Here is a 24,176-nt window from a genome sequence, read left to right as displayed (position 1 = left end):
ATCAAAACATCCCCTTAGTTTTCAAATTTGACTTGCCTCTTGTATTGCCCATTCCAGTCTCTGGAACCACTATCATTCATTTAATAATATTAAAATAATAAGTATTATATTAATACAAACTATGGCATCAATAACTAAAACTATATGATTACTACCATTATCTGATGAAGAGCAGGATTAAGTGACTTGCCCAGGGTCACACAGCTAGTAAGTAATAAAACCTGTGTCCTGCCTTTGGACCCTACACATTTAACCACTGTACTATACTGACTTCAGCATGGAAACCAGAAAGATGAAAGTTACCTTTAACTTCACAATTCACTTCACTTCTTTTATTGAGTCGTACCAAATTTTGCTCATTTTAGCTCATCTACACATAATAAATAGATCTCTCCAGATTTTCATTTTATCTCACCTATGTATGATTGCCACATTCTTTGCTTCCAGTCTTTTCTATAATAGAATCTATTCTATCCACCCCAATCTATCCACCCTAATCCCGTCAGAAGCATCTAATATTAAATTCTTTTTTTAAAGATTTCTTTTTTTAAATAAATTTATTTTTTATTGGTGTTCAATTTACCAACATACAGAATAACACCCAGTGCTCATCCCATCAAGTGCCCCCCTCAGTGCCTGTCACCCATTCACCCCCACCCCTGCCCTCCTCCCCTTCCACCACCCCTACTTTGTTTCCCAGAGTTAGGAGTCTTTATGTTCTGTCTCCCTTTCTGATATTTCCCACACATTTCTTCTCCCTTCCCTTATATTCCCTTTCACTATTATTTATATTCCCCAAATGAATGAGACCATATAATGTTTGTCCTTCTCCGATTCACTTACTTCACTCAGCATAATACCCTCCAGTTCCATCCACGTCAAAGCAAATGGTGGGTATTTGTCGTTTCTAATGGCTGAGTAATATTCCATTGTATATATAGACCACATCTTCTTTATCCATTCATCTTTCGATGGACCGAGGCTCCTTCCACAGTTTGGCTATTGTGGATATTGCTGCTAGAAACATCGGGGTGCAGGTGTCCTGGCGTTTCATTGCATCTGTATCTTTGGGGTAAATCCCCAACAGTGCAATTGCTGGGTCGTAGGGCAGGTCTATTTTTAACTCTTTGAGGAACCTCCACACAGTTTTCCAGAGTGGCTGCACCAGTTCACATTCCCACCAACAGTGTAAGAGGGTTCCCTTTTCTCCACATCCTCTCCAACATTTGTTGTTTCCTGCCTTGTTAATTTTCCCCATTCTCACTGGTGTGAGGTGGTATCTCATTGTGGTTTTGATTTCTATTTCCCTGATGGCAAGTGATGCAGAGCATTTTCTCATGTGCATGTTGGCCATGTCTATGTCTTCCTCTGTGAGATTTCTCTTCATGTCTTTTGCCCATTTCATGATTGGATTGTTTGTTTCTTTGGTGTTGACTTTAATAAGTTCTTTATAGATCTTGGAAACTAGCCCTTTATCTGATACGTCATTTGCAAATATCTTCTCCCATTCTGTAGTTTGTCTTTTAGTTTCGTGGACTGTATCCTTTGCTGTGCAAAAGCTTCTTATCTTGATGAAGTCCCAATAGTTCATTTTTGCTTTTGTTTCTTTTGCCTTCTTGGATGTATCTTGCAAGAAGTTACTGTGGCTGAGTTCAAAAAGGGTGTTGCCTGTGTTCTCCTCTAGGATTTTGATGGAATCTTGTCTCGCATTTAGATCTTTCATCCATTTTGAGTTTATCTTTGTGTATGGTGCAAGTGAGTGGTCTAGTTCCATTCTTCTGCATGTGGATGTCCAATTTTCCCAGCACCATTTATTGAAGACACTGTCTTTCTTCCAGTGGATAGTCTTTCCTCCTTTATCGAATGTTAGTTGACCATAAAGTTCAGGGTCCACTTCTGGGTTCTCTATTCTGTTCCATTGATCTATGGTGTCTGTTTTTGTGCCAGTACCACACTGTCTTGATGACCACAGCTTTGTAGTACAACCTGAAATCTGGCATTGTGATGCCCCCAGATATGGTTTTCTTTTTTAAAAGTCCTCTGGCTATTCGGGGTCTTTTCTGATTCCACACAAATCTTAAAATAATTTGTTCTAACTCTCTGAAGAAAGTCCATGGTATTTTGATAGGGATTGCATTAAAGGTGTAAATTGCCCTGGGTAACACTGACATTTTCACAATATTAATTCTTCCAATCCATGAGCATGGAATGTTTTTCCATCTCTTTGTGTCTTTCTCAATTTCTTTCAGAAGTGTTCTGTAGTTTTTAGGGTATAGATCCTTTACCTCTTTGGTTAGGTTTATTCCTAGGGATCTTATGCGTTTGGGTGCAATTGTAAATGGGATTGACTCCTTCATTTCTCTTTCTTCAGTCTCATTGTTAGTGTATAGAAATGCCACTGATTTCTGGGCATTGATTTTGTATCCTGCCACGCTACCAAATTGCTGTATGAGTTCTTCCAATCTTGGGGTGGAGGCTTTTGGGTTTTCTATGTAGAGTATCATGTCATCGGCAAAGAGGGAGAGTTTGACTTCTTCTTTGCCAATTTTAATGCCTTTAATGTCTTTTTGTTGTCTGATTGCTGAGGCTAGGACTTAATATTAAATTCTGATGAGTTACTTCCCTGTTTCAATAACTCCCAATAACTTGGAGAATCAAAACTAAGTTCCACCATGCAAACACTGCCTACCTTTTCAATGCCAACTCTTGTTGCTTTTATCCCCACATATAATGCTCCAGGAGAATAGGGATCACAAATTGAGTCTAGGCTGTGTCAGGGCTGAAATTTAGTCATGTGTGATAACCTATCAGAGTCTATTGACCAGGGGACTTTAGAACTCTCTGGGAAAATTAAAACCTAGGGAAAAAAATAAAAATAAGAGATAAATCAAGAACTGGCCAAAAAAATGAGCTAAGATATTAGGAGTCAGGGCAAATTTGAAAGATAACATCATGAGTTAAATTTTGGAAATATTAAATTTGAAGAAGCTAGTGGCAAATTCATATGGCAATGTACAACAAAGAGACTTGCATTAGTAACAAAGCCCTAGATTTCAGAGGTAAGAAGCTGTTTTAAAGATAGCACATTGACCACCTCTTCAACTGTTCTCTGGAACATCAGTACCTTGGTAATTGAAGAAACTAAAACACTAGCTAAACAGCATTTCTTGGAATTCTCTAATAAGTGTAAATCAAAGGAAAGAAAGTCATCTTCTCCTACCACAGACCGCTTCCTGTTTGGTAGTTGGTATCTGTGGAACTGCCTGGTGGAACAGTAATTGAGCTCTCTGCATCTGGAAGAAATGTGGCAATTCATGGGGAATTGTTAAGTCTGAAAAAGCAGCCACTGGTAACACATATCTGTTGGACCAGCAATGAAATGCTGTAGCGTGAAATGCTGCCAGGTCACCCGCCGCCCAGCAGAGAGCCTGCCCTGCCCAACAGGGCAAACACAGAACTTACTTGGAACAAAGTTTTTATACATACATTTGAGATAATATTGACTAATCTCAAATATAACTAGGCTGCGGGGAAGTGGGGAAGCCATAACCAATTACACCCCTCTGGGGTCTGGGAGCCTAGGGCACCTGGTATAAAGAAGGAAGAAGAAGCAGAGTTTTTTGTTTTTTGGTTTTTTTTTTTTTTTTTTTTTTTGCGAAAGAGCACAAGTGGGGGTAAGGAGCAGAAGGAGAGGGAGAAGCAGACTCCCCACTGAGCAAGGAGCCTGATGTGGGGCTTGATCCTAGGACCCTGGGATCATGACCTGAGCTGAAGGCAGATTCTTCACTGACTGAGACACCCAGGAGCCCCAAGAAGCAGAATTTAAGTGTCACTGCTAAATTATTTTTTGGTTATCAATAAGCTTATGGAGACTAGGAAAATTAAAATTATAAACAGAAATATTAAATACTTAGTAATTGCTCAAATACACTTGACCTGCTTACTGTTCTAACCTTTATCTGTGTTGGAATTATCTTATAGCATATGTTGCTTTGAAGATGATGGTTATCTTACCTAAATGAACGGTTAGTATGTAGTCAGCATCTAAAAATGATTTTTTTTATTCAACTGGGTTAAAAGTACAATTAATTTAACTTATTAAGAAATTCAAATTCAGAAAACTCATTTATTTCATCCTTATTCATCCTTTCTTTTATTCATTCAAAAACATTCATTGACTGCTAGGTACTAGACTAGGTTCTAAAAATGTAACAGTATAAAAGATACAATTTTGCTCTTAAAGAGTACACAGTGATAGAAAACAGGAATGGTGACTGCTAATTTGGGGCACTTACTCTAGACAGACATTGTTAGTGTCTACAAATTGATCATCTCATTTAATTACCACAAAGTAATGATGGAACATGCATTATTTTCCCCATTGTGTAAGAAATGCTCATTCAAAGATTCAAGTGATTTGCCCAAGTCACACAGCTAGGAAATCACAGAGCCAGGATTTCAGTGTCAGAGTCTAGGTAAGGTTAATGCTAGCATTCCTCAACCTTCCATCATTTAGTTATGACATTGACAATTTTTGTCATTATCAGGTACTATTTCCATTTTAAAAATTTGCTTGGACTTTGCTGCATCAATAATGTCTATGAAATTCTTAGTTTGAATTGTTACTTATTTTTTATAATTACACTAAAGTACAGATATTTCTCTCAAAATAAAAAGTATGTCCTCATATGATCCCACATTATCTTGAGTGTCACTTTATATGGACACAGTCTGGGTATACACTGCTCTATGGCATGTTACCTGACATGAAATCAGAAGGTCAAAGTGAAGCCAGGTGGTGACAGCCATAAATCCTGTTCTTGTCTGCTATCATTGTGAGAAATCTAATGGTTACAATCCCTCTCTACCCTTCACCATGGTCCAAAGCCACTGCTGAACAAAACTAAGAGGTAACCATGACCCATTCCAGGGAGTGATCCCCACTACTGCCATCCAACATCACCACTGAGGTTTAGCCTAAAGTCTGTAGGTTCATGACACAAAGTCCAAAATGCTAGGAGCCACCTGATCTCATTTCAGTCTGTCTCTTGCTGTTATTGCTTTGTTTTGTTTATGTGTTTGTTTGGAGATAGGGGTAGTCATGGTTCTGGTGTCTATTTGAACAGACTGGGAAAGTTGAGACAAAAGGGTTCTATTGTAAGAAGAGCAGGGATTAAAAACAACAACAACAATAGTGATTACACAACCATATTTGCTTCCAGAATTACCTCTAAACCTTAAACTATCCTATTAAGAAATTCATCTTCTTCAAGGCCTCATTTAACCAGGATCTCCAATTCTGAGTTATTTCACGTAGATCATTTTTGTGATAATTAGAAACAGCTGCATTAAGGAAAGACTAATTTTTAAAGATTTAATTACTTTGATTAAAATCCTTCTGAAAACATTAATCCTTTATGTGTCTCAAGTATACTAATCCTTGCCTCATCTTTTCCATTGACATAACAGAATATAATCCAAATTTCTTCCCCATAGAAATGGTCACATGTGATTTGTGTCTGGCTACCTCCCCATACTCCTCTCATACTACTCTTCCCAGCACTCATCATAGTCCAAGCACACTGAACTTCTTACTATTCTTCATGCATGTTAAGCTCATTCATGTTTCAAGATCTTTACACTCACCGTTCCTTCTGCCTAGAACATTTTTATCGGTTCTTCCCATTGCCCTTAGCCATTCAAGACTCACCTCAAACATCACGATCTCAGAGAAGCCGTCCATAATCATCCTTTGAAAGCTGTCCCCCACTCTTTATCACATCCCTAGATTTTATTTCCTTTTGCATTTATCACAGGAACTTAAGTTTATTTTTTGCTTATGTGTTTATTGTCTCTAAATAGAACATAAATTATAGAGGAAGAGGGACTTTGTTTATCCTCTGTTCTACATCATCAGTGTCTACTTTATTCCCTGTTCTATATTCTTACTATCTAGGACAGAGAAGACAATAATTATTAAAGAAAAAAATCACTTTGGAGACCAGGAGATGAAATTTGTAGATTCCACATACTTTTAGCAATCTTGTGTGCTTTCTTTATTATCCTGCTATTTGATTGTCATTTGTCACTTTCAACTGTTATCAGAATGTTCTCCTTTCCTGTGGTATGGTAAGACTACACAATCCTTCATAAATACAGCTTCTTCTCTTTCTTGAACAGATTACTCATTTGAAATTAGCATATTTAAGACATGGTGAATTAAATTCTTATACTTTTAAAAATGTTCTCTCAATATGAGGCTTTTGTCTGCTTATGCCCAAGTTTTTGTAATATTTAAGATGATAAGAAGACCCATTATGTTTTCTTTCTAGTAGAGCATGTGTAGTCTGCATTGGTTGATTTCTGATGTAGTCAACTCTAACTATATGAAAGGAGAGGATCATTTTGAGGATGTCATGGTGGGAAATAACACATACAATACTCATACAGACGTTCACATCCATTTGGGACACATTCTAATTCTGCAAAAGAGCATGTTAATGAATAGAACACAGTTTGTCCCATCTGAGTAGTGAAAGTATTTGCTGAAGATGGCAACTGGACATCACTGCATGTGAAAAAGCTGTGTGGGAAGCAACTTGGTGGTAAAAACAAAACAAAACGAAATAAGAAGGTCTAGCAATCCATAGATTATCACTAGACTTTACCCAGAAGAGATGCTAATGGAACTGATTTTCTAATATATCTAAAACTATGCGGGTTAGTTCAAACTATTAGTTTAAAATACATCATTATTTCCCTAAATGAATAATGAGATATGGATCTGCTACATATCACCCATGCCCAAATAAGGAAACTACCTGCATATTTGTATTAACTTAGCTTTCATCACATCTAAATGTATACTTTGTTTGTTTGAATGACACTACTGTGAGACTTTTCCAAATACTAGAGTATATAGGGTTTGTTGGCAAACCTCAATGATCTGGTCATCACTGGAACAATTTTGTCCCCAAAATCTGGCCCCTCATCTAACACAAGGCCAAGTTATGGTGACCCATCTAAGCTATGCAAATGAAGTTTTTGTTCCTAAAACAAAACTTACAATGGACTAAAACTTAGAATGTATTCTACACAATTCAATCACAGTGGTTTTTTTTTTCACTTTATGAAAAAAAGTCAAATTTAAGACAAAATGAAAACAATTTCATCTAAATACATGTTGCAAAAAGTCTGAAATATCTTAAAAAGAGTAAATATGCTTTCCATCTCCAATTGACGTATATAAATAATAAAGACAATGCTTCATATTGAAAGCTGAAATTTTTGAAAGTGTTATTGCCAAGCTAGAATTCAAGATAACAGTTAAATACCATTTTGTCTGGCAAGTAATAATTGAATTCACAATCACTGGGTGGATATTGGCAAGTCTTCTGCATACCTGTTATTACATATCACGATGAAATTTAAATATTCTGAGTATTTGGCAAGTCATCTGCTTTGAAGCTATGTTGATTATCAAAGTCTAGAGCAACATATCAATATATATTGTTCTTTTCTACTAAGAAAATGTTACAATATATAAACTACTGGTTACCAGCAACTGTTTTTTTTTTTTCCAGCAACTGGTTTTGCAAAATAAAAATAAAAAATACAGACTCCTCCACTCTCTGTCAGGTAGGATGAATGCTGACATTTTTGCTTTTCACTAGAATCTACAGGCAAAGAGCTGAAGAACGCCTGTCTTGTGAGACATATGTATTGACCTCAAAGAGTGAAATGCAGGGTACTATTTGCTCAGGTGAAAAAATACAAAGCTTTGTGTGTTGTTCAGTGATCAAACAAAGAAAAGTCCAAAGAATGTACTCCATGTGTGACTTTCAGAACTCAACTATTGTATTTACAATATTAAGCGGTGAGGTAAAACACCACAGTTATTAAGGCAAATTATATTATTTATTATCCATAGTAAATAGAAGGTTTTTCAAATAGGAGCTTTTAATAATTTTTGTGTTTAGTCAGAAAAACCAGGAATGATTTCTTCTATAACTAAATTTAGCCATTTAGGACAGCTATAAGGGAAATAATCTACTAAATTGAACGAATAAATTTGACAAATTATTATTTTTGGGGTTTTTTTGTTTGTTTTTTAAAGATTTTATTTATTTATTCAAGAGAGGCAGAGAAAGAGAGAGAGAGAGACAGAGACACAGGCAGAAGCAGGCTCCATGCAGGGAGCCTGACGTGGGACTGGATCCAGGGTCTTCAGGATCATGCCCTGGGCTGAAGGCAGCACCAAACCACTGAGCCACAGGGGCCACCAACAAATTATTTTTGTTACAAACCTTCTAATTACAGAAGCTAATATTCTACATTTTGGATAGCCTTTAGATGACTAAAAATGGTCTTCATATCCTATCATGTATATCTGATCAGGATGTCATCGTCAAATTAGTTGCAAAGTACCTATTACATACTTGTTAAGTGATGGGTGTAAGATCCAAACTCTGATCAAAGAAATTACAATAGTGATGCTTTAATCTCAGGATAAATCACCCCCATGTGTATCTTTAAAGATTTCTGCAATAGCAAACTAGTAATTTTATCTTTCTCGGGTCTTAGTTTTCTTACTTATAAAATGAGGATAGTAAGACAGATTTTTCACCACCAAACTCTGTTTAAGTATGAAAATTATGATCATGTAATAACCAATTTCAAGAGTCCTGAGGCTGAGGAGATCATGAGTAATGGAGCTGGAGTTTGAGACGGGAATGTGGAATATGGGGTTTTAATAAATAGGTAGGTGGGGAGCACATTCCAGGGAAATGGAATTGGGCAAGTATGAGTTAGAAGAGAGGTAACATAATAGTATCAGAAGTCTAGTGATGGATGGACTTGCTCGAGGGGAGACATAGTAGGAAATGTAGCAGGATAGAAAGCTGAGTGTATGCTGGGCCACTGGTAGAATGGTCTGATTGTCCAGCTGGGGCTTCAGATTTTATTATAGAGGCAGGAATATTTTCTAAGGCAAAGGCAACTTTTTAAAAATATGTTTCATAGAGATTTATGAGACTGAGCTATATGGGTGCTTGAGTAGGGATAAGTCCAATTAGAAAGCCATAGGTAGGGATGCCTGGGTGGCTCAGTGGTTGACAGTCTACCTTCGGCTCAGGTCGTGATCCCGGGTCATGGGATCGAGTCCCATATCAGGCTCCCCGCAGGGAGCCTACCTATCCCTCTGTCTGTGTCTCTGCCTCTCTCCCTGTCTCATGAATAAATAAAATATTAAAAAAAAGAAAGCCATAAGTACATAGGACTAGGTGTATAAGGTGCATCATTCAGGTGGTTTCAGGTAGAAGTGTAAAGGAAGGCAAAGAAATGTTACACCATGCACATGGTCTCCAAATCAGCTTAGTTATAGGGTGGAGATCAGTTTTGCAAGCATCTTTCGAGAAAAATCTGTCCATATTTTCATTGTGCAGGTAGATGCTTTACATCTCAGCAGAAATGTAGGTTTAGGAAAGGCCATATTCTGGTTAAGTGTGTGACACAAAAATGATCAATAATTATATTTTCTGGAAACTTTCTTGTCCTCATAATTAAGGATTGCATTCATGGGCTGCCACTACCCACAAACCCCACAGTTGCTCACCAGCAATAAAACACATAAAATAGTGAACTGGGGCAGCATTTCTGAACCTAGTAGGGTGACAAAAATTTTCTTCACATACATTTATATGATTATAATGAACTACAGAATTACTTAGCCCTAATAATTTTTAAAGGATGAGAATAATATTTGCAACACAAATAAAGTAATTTTTATAACAGTCTCAAAAAGGAGCAAAAGGGAAGTACGAAGAGCTAGGGAAGCATATGAATAACTAGCCTGTAGAAGGTTGCAAAATGTGGATTTGGCTAGAGTCTAAAAGGTTCTCTTAGGGGTTGATTCTAATAGCATTCAAACAAAATTTTCATCAAAGTTCTCATGGATTTATTTAATCCTCAACACCTACACTATATTTGGTTGGCTAGTGCAAATTTGCAATTAAATTGTGAGAATGGTTCTTAGCATGTTACCTCTGGGGTCTTTTTTCCTTACTTAGTTCCCATAAGAAGATGAAAAATATTAAGAACCGGAATCACCCGGTACTACTTGTGCCAGACACACTATGTAGATCCCATGGCAGGTATATTTAATGAGGGAATTAATTGCTGCCTCAGTTTTAATTTGGCCTTTCCCAGTGTCCAATATGTTTCTCTCAGATGAACTGGTCCACAGGGACCTTCAAAAAGTCAGGGTGTGTGAAGAAAAGGAACAGGAAAAATTTCAGCATTATGACAGTTTCCTACAAGCTTTATTTTTTATAAAGTCATGTCAATTAACTTCCATGGTTTAAATTAAGCAGAGCATAGGCACCTTAATTAATCAAAAAATTCCCCTCAATATCAACTCACACAAATGCTACCATTCCACCGTGGAGTAACATATTTCTGCATTGTCCTACATATGGTCCAAATTAGCACCTGCATAGTTCAGTTATTAAATGAAAAACAGCTCTTTACTTGACCTATGGAGTTCTTGTATACAAGAACCTATCCAACAGCATTATGTCTTCCCTTATCAGATGTGTGTGGTATGACATAATGAATGTAACACTTCAGTGCAATTGGCAAGATTTCAATTCCCAAGCATGGGGTCACATTTCCAGTTCATTGTTTTGGAAGCAGACATTATGCATTGGGTAGCTAATGGTGAAGCTCTGCATTTTTTTTTCCCTCAGAGATCTCAAATCAAATCTAAGAAACTAGTAACCTAAATTTAATAAGAGTCTGAAAACTCATTTGCTGAACAAGAGCTTCTTAGTATAAGTGATGAAAACTCCAGAGAAATGTTAGGTGAATGTGTGGGGCCAGCCCAGAAGTCTCTTTTATCTGAAAAATCTTAAAGGACAATAAGCATTACAGAATGTTTAATTTTGGTTTGGTGAATAAGTTTCCTGTTTCTTACCTTAATAAAGCAACATTCAGACCCACATTTTAAATAATTTTATAATATATTTTAAATTAAAAAATAAATGTGCAAATAATACATAGCAGTATCATTGTGCATTTATGTGAACTTCAGTATTTTACCATTTCTATTTATTTTTCAAAAAAACTTCTAGACTTTAAATTGGGACAAATATACACATATGTCTAAAGGGCTTCAACAGCAGTCAAAGTCAGCTTCAATAGAAGAGAAACAGAGTTTTATGACTGCATAAATAGACATAACAAAATTTATAGAAAGGTGCTTATCTATTTACTAAGAAAAAGAAAAGCATGAAAGTGGTTGTAATAAGAGCTTTTAATGATGCAAAAGACTAGCAGTTCTGGTAAATATTTGCTAAACCTTATCCACTGGGTAAAAAATAAGAAAAATGGAATTCATTTCAACAGAAGGGGTCTATTTCGATAATATTAATGACTTCCTGATTCTAAAGAACTAAACTAGCATATAATAGTCAGAAAGCTTTAAACAAGATATCTCCACATAAATGACAGAAATAAGACAAACAAAAAAAGTCTTCGATGCCTTCCAACAATGAACAATAGTCATATATGCCTAGAAACTCACATTCTGATTAATCAGTTGTAGAACAGAAAAGGTATAATCATTTTGGCAAAGATTCAGAATGGACAACAACAATTAACAAGGATGTTATCTAGCTCCCATACAGGACTATACTGGAATCAACTGGAACTCCAGTTTAGAGAATGAAATTTAAAAATAAATAGACTTATGAAATTCTATGTTAAAAAAGATGGACTTACCTGCCAAATATTAAGATACTAGTAACTAACATGCACTTCTTGACACTTAAGGAAGAAAGTTCGATAATTCAAAAAAGGAAATGCACTAGATTTCCATGATAACACAAAAGTTCTTTAAACAAATGATTACTGAGCATCAGCTATGGATAAGGCACTGTATAAATAGTACATAAACTCAATATCTCATACATTTTGTGCTATTCCAATTTTCCAAAAACTAAAATTTAAAAAAAAAATTCTAAAATACTCATTTTAAGCAGGTAAGCAGTAAGCACATGGAACTCATTAACTTTAAAAGTTAAGCTAAAAACACAAACCTATTCAGGCGATCTTTCATTAAATTTAATGTTGATGAACGTATTAGATAACTGGAAAGAAGGTAGAGACTTTTAGGTATACTTGCAAGTTTTATGTTATAAAATCAATATCAGTTTCCCCTATTAAACATCTCTGGATAAGGCAGAATCAGAAAATAATAGTTTGAAAAACCAAGGGGAAAGCGTGTAGGACTTCTGCTTTTATGGAAATCTAGGTACTAGGCACTTACTCAGAAGCATGAAGACCTATAGAGATTTAAGAATTGAATGATATAAATATTAATTTCTCAGTATGGAGGTAAATGTATTGAGACACTCTGAGATATTTTCCACCTCTGTGACTTTGTAAATAATAGTTTATAGAGGATTCACATTTACATTGCATTCTTCTCACCACCATCACCATTATCAGCCTATAAAACAGCAAATTTGCTCTGATACTATCTTTGAGATAGGTGTTATACTGGAGGAGAAAGAATTTGACAAAATCTATGGAATGATGAAGACAAGTAGGCTGAATGAGAGGTAATTCACACCCTGTAAATTAGTAGCCCTCAGGATGCTGAAGGATGAACAACATAGTGAGGGCTCTCCAGCGGAGGACTTCAGGGCTCTGTGCTTGGTACCAATCTGTTCAACATTCTTATCAACAACTGGGATGATGACAGAGAGTCATTTTTGATGGCAGGCTTCAAGAGCTAAGAGAATGGTGTGGGATGACAAAAATAAGATTAGAGTGATCCCAATAAGCCAGAACTGATAGGGAGAAACTTTAGAAATGAAATCTAAAAAAAAAAAAAGAAAAAGAAAAAGAAATCTAAATGGTAGGCATAAAATGCTGCTTTAAGGTCTTAAATAAAGGATGGGGAAGATCTTGCCAAAAAGCAGTGAAAATGTGACATTTGAGAAGTGGACTTAAGCTTCTCTCAGTTCCCTCATCCATGTGATGGAGGTAATACTAAGGTGGTTACAAGAATAAATGTGCTCCAAATATAGAATACACAGTGCTTAGCATTTGGTAAGGGCTCAATAAATTTTAGCTACTGTTCTTCTTATTAAATTTTTTGTAGAGGATAATTAGAATCTGCCAAATATCTCACTGTAACTCTATGACAAACTATCAAGATAAAACACGACGACAAATATCAAGCCCTGTTCAATAGAACATACTACTTCTCTCCTAGTCATTAAAATTGTATGACTTGTAAGAATATAGAATATTAGTAGTATTTCAGATCTTTCAATGTGAAAGAGGTCAGCCAAATTTTGGGAGTGGAAACATGGACTTTGCAGTGCGACTGACCAGCTCTGTTACTACCTACCAGTTGATTTGGGGCATGGTACTCCAGGTCCGTGCCTTGGTTTTTATCATCTGTAAAATGGAAATGGTAAGATTAGCTAAACCACAGGGTTGTTGGGAGGAAAGATCTCATAGATAAAATGGGCAAAGCTCTAAGCACATGTCTGGCTCACAAGAAATGCTCAATTAAGTATTAGCTATCATTATCCTGAAGGATCATCTCAATTAAACAATTCAAACTGAAAGAGAACTGAAAGGCCTTGGGCAATAGTTTGCATTTCTTCGAATTAATCCTTGGTTTTAAACACATAGAAGCCAGAAATAAGGGAGAAAATATGTATTCTGAAAGCAATTAAATGACCTTAAACTTTTATTATCTATAAGATAGGAAATTGCAATGAATCATTCCAATGTTCACAGCTCATATTAGATATTTTATTGACAAAAGATTGAATTAGTTCCACATTTTGATAATCTTATGATTAATACTATTGAGTAAAATGCATATTTCCTTTTATCAGGAACCAAAATCTTAAAACAAGGGACTAGATCTATCAACTTGGGTTCTCTGTCCAGTTCTCCAAAGATCATCCCACCCTGAAGTCATTTACAACTCTACATATTTCAGTCACCAAAGACACAAAAAGATGTTAGGAAGAGGGAATCAGAACCAATACATTTTCAAGGGCAAGTCAACATATTCACTCTGTAAGCTCACAAATCAAAGTAAAATAAAGTAAAAGTTTAGCCAAAAAAATTGAGTGTTTTAAGGAGCTTAAGGATTATTGGACCTAAAAAGTGATAATGCTCATTTCCCCTAATTTTCCCTGCAATTAAGCAAGAAGAAAATGAGGAAGTTGGATAGACTAAAATTTGATACGAGATATATTTAATATCCCTAACTATCCTTCATATATTTGGAGTAAACAAAGGATACAAACAATTTGAAAATTACCTTTTTCAAGGCAAGCAAGACAACATGCTTCCACTTTTAAATTGGTGTGTTTTAAATTAAAACTGGATCCATGTGTTTCTCAAACTTTCATACTTACATATTTAAAACTCATTTTGAAATGATTTGAGTATCTTCTTTTTTTAAAGATTCCATTTATTAATGAGAGAGAGAGAGAGAGAGAGAGGCAGAAATACAGGCAGAGGGAGAAGCAGGCTTGTTGCAAGGAGCCCAATGTGGAACTCGATCCCAGATCCTGGGATCATGCCCTGAGATGAAGGCAGGCGCTCAACCACCGAGCCACCTGGGCGTCCCATGATTTGAGTATCTTTTAAAAATTTCATCAGTGGCTGAGAATGTGGGGTAAATGTCTAGGAAAATAAGCTCCATTTCCTTTCCTCCCTACTTTCCAACAATGTCCCCAAACAAATCAAATTCATGGAGCTGAATATTTTTAAAAAGCATTTTCTAAGCACAATAATGAGATTCATATCTTTAGAATGAAAAATAAAACCTTCAAAAATCAACCTGCTGCTTGTGATAGAACCAAGGGACCAGCTTGTTGGATAGTAGTTGCCACTGAAGGATTAATATGGCTTCCTCTGTGTTCTATAATCTCTGTTCAGGAAATTTTGCTAAATAGAATGTTAAATAAAAATTTATGTCTGTGTCTCAGAATTTAAAGAGTTGACAGTGAAGATAATACTTGACAAGTGTTCCTACATTCTAAAGAGGGAGGCTAGACAATAGGATTTACTGGGTAGCTGGACAGATTCCTCCCTCTACCAAACTGTCCTCCACCCTAGGCCAAGAGAAGGCTGAAAAGTTATGAGGAGTTCTGGTGGGTCAAGTTTTCAGGTGGAAGGTTTGAGGACTGACCTTTCCTCTTGCCTAGATAAGCAGACTGCTTACTGGGAGAAGGGGAACTCAGCCCCAACAATAATAGATAATATTAAGTAGTATGTGCCAGGCATTGTTCTAAACACTTCATACATCTTTAGTTTTTATGTCTAAGTGGAGAGTACAATTCCAAGTTTATAAATGAAAAGCTGAGATATTTAATAGCTTGCCCAGTGTCATGGAGTTTGTTAATAGCCCATATATATATATATATATATATATATTTTATGTCTAGTAGAGTGTATAGTTAAAGAAATTGAACTGAAGTAGCAAAGAGATTAGCCAGAAAGCATCACTTGTGTCAGGACCTTCTATAAAGGGTATTCCCATGGTTGGGGTGAATAGGAGGAAGTCCTCCAAAGAGCTCACTGGTATAATCTGTGAGGGAGATAATTTTTTGACACCATTCATAACCAAAATAATTAGTTGAAGTTGATACTGAATACAAGAGTATCAATCACATAAGACCCTTCTCCTCTCTGTCTCCAGCCCCTCCTTTTATTCTCTCAACATGAGGAACCAGATTCAAGGAAGGACAGGTTCAAAAAATATGAAATAGACAACAAAAAAGATCATAGCTCCATACCACAAAAGAAAGGTAAGACTTTTCTGATAACAATAAATGCACATTAAAGATTTGAAGCCCACTCAATAAGCTAATTGCTACTTTTGTATGTGTATTTTTATGTCCCCTTGTATCCCTATTGTCCACCAGTTTCTGATGTAAATTTCCACAACCTTCCCCAAAGCTCTGGAAATTCCTGATATGCTAATGTTCTCCAGGTTCTTGAATTCTCAACGGCTGCTGCTTCCATTGGGTACATGGATGCAGGCATGAAAATTAGCTCTTTGACAATTTCGCACACCAAATGTTTCTCACACAAAGCATTCATGAGCTTTACTGAATATTTACTGAGTATTTGGTAGTTACTGGCCAGGATCACATAATGTATCTTACACATTTTACTATCTGTTAAACTACTTTTGACTAATCCTATGTTATATTACATTACATTCCCTTTCTAATTTCATTCTATTTTTGTTTCCTTCTTCCATTTCAACACCTCAGGAATATCTCTCTCTTTTTCTCTACCTCTGTATCTCTAGGTCCCTGGACAACTTCTGAAGGAGTTGGCAGCTCTCATTCTAGTTCAGACATTTGAGCAGAAATGTCCTCTGCTGCCCAATTTCCCAGCATTCTAGTCTCAAACTTTCCACTTCAGGCTTCCCACTCCCTTTCCTTCACTGGCCTCTCATAATTTTTGCCTGTGGTGTTAACTCCTTGTGACGGCTCTTGTTGACCTGACTCCTTTTCCCTGCACACCTGGGTACAACTTGTCTTTCACCTTTGTTAAACTTCCACTTCACCAATCTCCTGGTTGATGGAACGTTAACAAACATATGCATGTACAGAATTCACAAGAGAGATTCCCCTCTGTCACAGGACGGAATACATATAATACACATTCAGTAGAGAGAAGGGCTATTCTTCCTAACCACAACAATAGTTAGGTATAGGTAGGGAAAAGGAACTAAAACACTATCATGAAGAGCTCCCAGGGCAGCCCTGGTGGCTCAGCGGTTTAGTGCCAACTTCAGCCCAGGGCATGATCCTGGAGACCTGGGATCGAGTCCCACGTCGGGTTCCCTGCATGGAGCCTGCTTCTCCCTCTGCCTGTGTCTCTTCCTCTCCCTCTCTCTCTCTCATGAATAAATAAATAAAATATTTTTAAAAAGAGCTCCCAAAGATTATATTCTCCATAAAGTTCTTAGAGTCAGAACACATCTTAGAGATAATCCATTTCAAATGGGGAAACTGAGGCCCAGAAGTATTAAATACCTTGTTGCTGACCACATAGCCAGTTTGAGGCTAGAACCAGAGTCTCTCAATTTCGCAAATGCTATTAATAGTTGTTTGCATGATACATTACTATCTGTCTTTGTATTATAATGGTTCAGATATTATTAACATAAAACATATGCAATATTCTCCTGCACTAAAAAAAATGATGAAATGCTAATTGCTTTTATTCTTATGGCCATTTGTGTGGCTGAGCAAGAAGAGGACAAAAAATGTGGTTGAAACTAAAATTTATATGGAATCTCAAGGGTTCCAGAATAGCCAGGACAGCCTTGAAAAAGAACAAAGTTGGAGGTCTCACATTTCCTGATTTCAAAACTTACTACAAAGTAACCAAACAATGTGGTACCAGCATAAAGGGAGACATTTAGACCAATGGAATGAATACAGAGCCCAGAAATAAACCCTCACATGCTTGGTTATATGATTTTCAACAACAGAGCCAAGACTGTTCAGTGGGGAAAGGGTAGTCTTTTCAACAGATGGTGTTGAGAAAACTGGATTGCCACATGCAAAAAAATAAAGTTAGATCCTTACCTTGCATCATATACAAAATGAACTCAACATGGATCAAAAACCTAAACATAAGATCTCTTAGAAAAGAAACAACAGGGGAAACTCTTAAAAGAAACAAAAGAGGAAAAGCTTCCTGATACAGAATTTGGCAGTGATTTCTTAGCTATAACACCAAAAGCACAGGCAACAAAAGAAATATAGATAAAGTGGATTTTACCAAAATTTACAAACTTTTGCACATCAAACAACATTACTGACAGAGAAAAAGGCAGCTCACAGAATGGAAGAAAATATTTTCAAATCATATGTCTGATAATGGATTAATATCCAGAATATACAAAGAACATCTACAGCTCAACAACAAAGGAGCAACCTTATTAACAAATAAGTCAAGAGACTTGAATAAACGTTTCTCCAAAGAAGACACGCAAATGGCCAAGAGCACATGAAAAGATGTTCTATATCCTTAATCAAAACCACAGGGAGATATCACTTTACATTCATGAGAATAGCTACTATCAAAAAGAAACAAACAGAAAATATATGTCGGCAAGGATATGATAAAATTAGTGAACTGCTTATGGGAACTTAAAATAGTTCAGTCTATACTGTGGAAAATAGTATAACAGTTCTTCAAAAAGTTAAACACAGAATTATCATTATGATCCAGCAATTCTACTTTTGGGGTATATACCCAAAATAACTGAGGGCAGGAACTTCAACAGGTATGTGTATACTTATGTTCAGAGTCGCAAATTCACAATAGTCAAAAGGTGGAAGAAAGCCCAGGGTCCCTTGACAGATAAATGGATAAACCAAATGTGACATATACATTCAATGGAACATTATTCCGCCTTAAAAAGTATGAAGTTCTGACCCATGTAACAACCTGAATGAATATAGAGAACATTATGCTAAGTGAGCTATGTCAGTCACAAAAGGACAATATGAGGTACCTATATGAGGTATATGAGGTACCTACAGTAGTCAATTTCATAGAGATAAAAAGTAGAATGGTATTTTGCAGGGGCTGGGGCTAGTTGTTGTGAAAGGGAAAGTTTTGTTTAATGGGTAGAAAGTTTTAGTTCCAGAAGATTAAAAAGTCCAAGATGGGTGGTGGTGAAAGCTTCACAACCATATGAAAGTATTTAATGCCATTAAACTGTACCCTTAAAAATAGTTAAAATAGCAAATTTTATGTTATATGTATTTTACCAAAGTATAAAATGCTGCCACAATATGTTCATATCTCAGTGATCCTTGCACAAAAGTATTCGTTTCTTCAAAGTATTTAAATAGTCAAGGTTGAAAAAGACTCCTGCTAAAAGCTGTGGGGATACAAAGAAATATAAACTGTATCTTAAGAAGATATAAAATAGAACAGAAAACATCACCATATAAACAAATGGATTCCAATGTAGAAAACGATAAGAGGAGTAATAGAAAGTGAGTATCCAGGAACCCTAAGATTACATTTGCAGGGGTGAGGACCCTATAAGGAAGAAAATGCAGAGTAAAGATGCAATCACAAAAAAAATTATGGTTCAGGTATGAATAACAAAAGCAGTTCTGTTTGTATGTAGCACACAGCAGGATAAGGATGGAAAAAAAAATGTGAAGTCAGATGGGATGATCATGGAGAGCCTTGAATACTGGACTTTGGAAATTACAGGCAATTCAGTCAGGAGAAATTTTCAGTCATTCTTCATCCCTGGGCACTTCTGATGTAAGGGACTCTACTTCAGCTGTGCAAAAATATCAGATGGTACCATCAAGGTTTGACAGCATGCTTACTAAATGTGATTACTGATGTTTTTTGTTCTCTTCTCTACTTGGTGGGTCTATGTCACATGTAGAAACTATACATCTGGAAATGTATAGTTTTGTTATTTTCCATCTTTAGACTCTAAGAAGTCAAGACCAAAGTGTGCTAGAATGGATGCTGAATGAAACTACCTGCTGTAGGTACTGGAAAGCTAAATCTGATAAGCTTTAATGTCACAGGTATAAAGTGAGAAGGAAGAGTGCGTCTATAGGATGATGTCCATGTTCCTAGCTTTTTCAAATGGCAGCATGCAAATATGGAACTGGGATCAAGTTGGAACAGGAAAAAATGAAAAATGATAAATTCTGTTTTGGACAAGTTGAGTTTAAAGTACCTGAAGAACAACTCAGTGGAGATTTCCAGTAGCAGTTGATGATGTAATTTTGGAGTTCAGGGAAGAAAGCAGAGATGAAGTGAGATCTGAGCCTTGAGTGTAAGGTGAAAACCTGGAGTGAGAAATATTACTCAGGGTAGAGTAAGCTTAATGAGAAAGGAACATACACAAATGTGAATAACACACTGAGGCATAATTAAGAGGCCAGCAGTGAAAAAAAAAAAAAAAAAAAAAAAAAAAAAAAAAAAAAAAAAAAAAAAAAAAAAAAAAAAGAGGCCAGCAGTGACATGAGATGCTGCTATGAAAAACCAGTACCAGGGCTACAGGTGGGAAGACAAGTGTAAAGGAGGCAAAAAGCATAAATGACTCAAACTGTCAAATGCTACAAAAGGAATCCAATAAATAGAAGTCTTAGGAGGGAACAATAGATTTATTTTTTTCTGTCACATTTTATTTTTTATTATTATTTTTAAAATAATAAATTTATTTTTTATTGGTGTTCAATTTGCCAACGTACAGAATAACACCCAGTGCTCATCCCGTCAAGTGCCCCACTCAGTGCCCACCATCCAGTCACCCCACCCCCCGCCCTCCTCCCTTTCCACCACCCCTAGTCGGAACAATAGATTTAGCCATAGCAAACAATTCTAACTCCAGATATCTCATGATTCTGAGACATACAAAGTAGTATATTTTTAAAAATTGTTTTTAAAATATTGTATATTATATTCAGAAAATATTTTTTAAGATTTTATTTTTTATTTATTTATTTATTTTTAATTAATTTTTATTGGTGTTCAATTTACCAACATACAGAAAAACACCCAGTGCTCATCCCGTCAAGTGTCCACCTCAGTGCCCGTCACCCCTTCCCCTCCAACACCCGCCCTCCTCCCCTTCCACCACCCCTAGTTCGTTTCCCCGAGTTAGGAGTCTTTATGTTCTGTCTCCCTTCCTGATATTTCAGAAAATATTTTTAAAATACTGATAATGATTTGAAATCATTTGTCACTTCAAAATTCATAGTATCAAAATAATGCTCACACTTTATGTATTTTAAAGATTTTATTTATTTATTTGACAGAGAGAGAGAGAGAGAGCAAGCACACAAGCAGCAGACAGAGGAAGAAAGAAGCAGGCTCCCATGGAGCAGGGAGCCTGATACAGGGCTCGAACCCAGGCCCCTGGGATCATGACCTGAGCCAAAGGCAGTCGCTTAACTGACTGAACCACCCAGGAGCCCCAGTGCTCACACTTCAAATATTCACTTTCCTTCCAAGGCATTCTTAAGCATTTAGAATCCACGAGGCATAAACAAGATAACTAGAGATGATAGATAGGTTTTCAGCATTAGTTTAAATAGTAGATGCTGACCCCAAATACAAATGATAACTAATATTTTTCTTTTTATTTGGAAAAAATTTTTTTAAAAATCTGAAGCTACATATTATAGTTGAAGGTACATTACAAATAATTAGTTAAAATTTAAGGCAATAAAAAAATACATTTGGAGAGGTAACATTTTCAAAAATTAAAGTAATAATTTCAAAAAATTTAAAAAAGGAATGCTTAAAAATTGAACAAATAGGGCAGCCCAGGTGGCTCAGCGGTTTAGCACTGCCTTTGGCCCAGGGCCTGATCCTGGAGACCTGGGATCAAGTCCCACATCAGGCTCCCTGCATGGAGTCTGCTTTTTTTTTTCTGCCTGTGTCTCTGCCTCTCTCTCTCTCTCTCTCTCTCTCTCTCTCTTTCTCTCTTTCTCTCTCTCATGAATAAATATTTTTAAAAATTGAACAAATATATAGCTAGACAGATAGAAGAATTGAATAAAACAAGGAAAACGAATGAGAAGTCACAAAGGCCTAGCACCATCCTGATAAGAAAGACTATTTATGTGGAAAAGAACACATAATTTTCGTGGCTTTGACAAGCACAAGTGACTATCATCAACAACCCCAAAAAAGTAGGATTATTAATAATTTCAAGGGATGGCATAAAAAGGACTAAACAGAATATTTTAGAAACTTTGAAAAGCACAATTTTCTCTAGGTTTTGTCAGAAGTTGCCAAGAATTTCCAAAGTATACAGGAAGTAACTTGAAATATATCTCAAAAGTTCTGTAACAACAATAGTCCATTTTGAACAGTATCAAACTGCAACAATAATTGTTCTGCATTAATTTTCTTAAAAATGTATGTTCAGTGAAAACATTGAAAAAGCCAAGAAGATAAAGTTACACTTTTCATCTGAGCTGAGCACCGGTCTATGCCTATTCAAAGGGATGCTGTGCAGTTTAGTGCAGCTGTTCATAATGAGCAGCTAAGAGGAAATCATTAACGCAACTCTCAACCACCTGACTTCTACCTTCAACTAGAAGAGGTTAGTTGTAGACAGTGCAAAGATGGTTTACAATGCCAATAAAGGGAAGAGGGGAACAAAATGTAAATTTCTTTGTGATATATGTGAATGTTGTCATAAAATGCAGTTAGTTGGCAACTTTCCAAGCTTTCCTTGAGGGACCCCACATTTATAATTCCAGTTGCTAAAATTCACATAATTACAATTTCAATTTCACTTTGAGAATATTGTTGGGTTTCTTTTGTTCCTGATCAACCTAACAGCTGTGTCTCCAAGCTGAAGTGTTTCCTCACGGCTTCAAACATTTTAAGAAAACAAAATGAGGATCATATTTGGGACTACTATTAAAAGGAAAAAAAAATACCCCATCCCCTTAGAAGATGAGGGGATTGCTCTTTTATTTGCTTTTGAAGAACACATGTAAAGCATTTATGAAGCGAACGCAGCTGCAGGACCCACTTATCATATCAATTGTCTACCCAGTATCCTCTTCAGTTTTTATGGATTCACATTTAAGATACATAGCATGTATTTCCTGCCATGGCTCTAGAATATTTGTTCTTAAAATCAGTATTTCAATGATATTATATAAGGCACCAATTGAAGACAGGTTATCTGAGGATTATCCAGTGTCACCTTTACTTCATAGTAAAATCTTTCTATCAAGCTAGAGAGAGAGCTTAGCAAAAAGTTAGGTTACTGGAAATAATAAATGCACAACTGATATGTCATCAATAACAAGTAAAACATATTCCAGTAAAGCACTTTTAATGAATACTTTCATTGAAACCCCTGTCTTTCACATATTCTGTACAGAATACAAACTCCTGGGGCATTATTTTTAAATTAAAGTAGTAAGTTAATATTGATAATTAGGTGGTATCACCTAAAATTCACCCTTAATGCCTTTTACAAAAATATTCCATCTTTGGGGTCTGACTAAAAGAACTAGGAAACAGAAGTCTTGGAATTGGAATATGTCTTGCTAAAATAAACAGAAATATCTTTTATTCTTTAAAAACAGTAACTTAGAATAATGAATATACAATTGCACAAGCAACAAATTAGTGCAATATAGATGGTGTGGACCAGATACGTGCGCTTAATTTTCTTCTGACATTTTATCCTCTGATAATCATTTATATCAGAAAATTTTACTATAGATTAATCAGACCTAAAACACAGAGTGACCTAAAGGCTAAGAAAAGGAGACCAAGAATCATTATCCTATTACTTAGGATAGAGCTGACAAGGCCTATTAAAACTATCAGGACTTTGGAACATTGCAGAGTTTACAAAAGTTTCATGAGTCATGAACACTTTCCAATAAACACCACCTAAATACCTCCCATCGAATTTTATCTTTCTTTGTGTGTGTCTCTTTATCCTGAGTGCCTAAGGAATCATTAAGTGTGTTTCATTTTTCTTAAGCACAAACAATTAAACAGATACATTAAGTTTCCAAAATCATAAATCCAATAAAGGTATCGCTATTGTTGGTCTTTTCAATCAGCTAGGAGAGACTCCAACATCCAGCTCTATAACCAGGTCAGCCACAATTTGAAGCAAATCTTATACCTGAAATGTAGTAACTCCAACAAATGGGCATCTGAAACAAAATCTGCTTGTTGCCTGCCTACCACATTCATATCTAAAACTGAATTCTCCTTAGTGAACATGATATGCATGCCCACATATACATACAGACATTACCAACCCGTGAGCAAACTGGCCATGGCTTGATGGCAGTGAATAATTTCATTACACACTCTGATGCAAAGTCCACCAAGGAAAGAACACTACACTGCTGTCTAATTTATTGAGAAAAAATATACTATGACATTTTTTTTCAGTACTGGAGTGTAATATTTCAAGTGATAAACTTTGAATGATTTTAATGCAAATCAAAACCATTCAATAGGCAGATAAAGTCTTGATATCATCATTAGTACCTATTCTTGTATTATACAAAGCACTGGATAATTGAGTAACTATCTTTGAAATAGTTTCTAATGTCTCCTTTGCTTTCAAAATG

General features: G+C 36.0%; 1 protein-coding gene across 3 annotated transcripts in view; it reads right to left on the bottom strand.

Moving 5' to 3' along the window:
• The window catches only part of CFAP299 (cilia and flagella associated protein 299), a 580,645-nt gene that overhangs the window by 234,872 nt on the left and 321,597 nt on the right, over positions 1 to 24,176 (bottom strand). Inside the window, exon 4 of one of the 3 annotated variants that reach the window (XM_041760117.1) lies at positions 13,418 to 13,467. The exons of the other annotated variants lie outside the window; for them this stretch is intronic. Within the exon in view, the coding sequence (XP_041616051.1) occupies positions 13,418 to 13,467 (50 nt within the window). The remainder of the gene's footprint in view (positions 1 to 13,417; positions 13,468 to 24,176) is intronic. 3 annotated transcript variants of the gene reach the window in all.

This window comes from Vulpes lagopus, chromosome 6 (genome assembly GCF_018345385.1).
Source record: "Vulpes lagopus strain Blue_001 chromosome 6, ASM1834538v1, whole genome shotgun sequence".
NCBI classification, from domain to species: domain Eukaryota; kingdom Metazoa; phylum Chordata; class Mammalia; order Carnivora; family Canidae; genus Vulpes; species Vulpes lagopus.
Note: the sequence above shows the minus strand (reverse complement) of the source record. Positions and strands in the feature narration are given on the sequence as shown.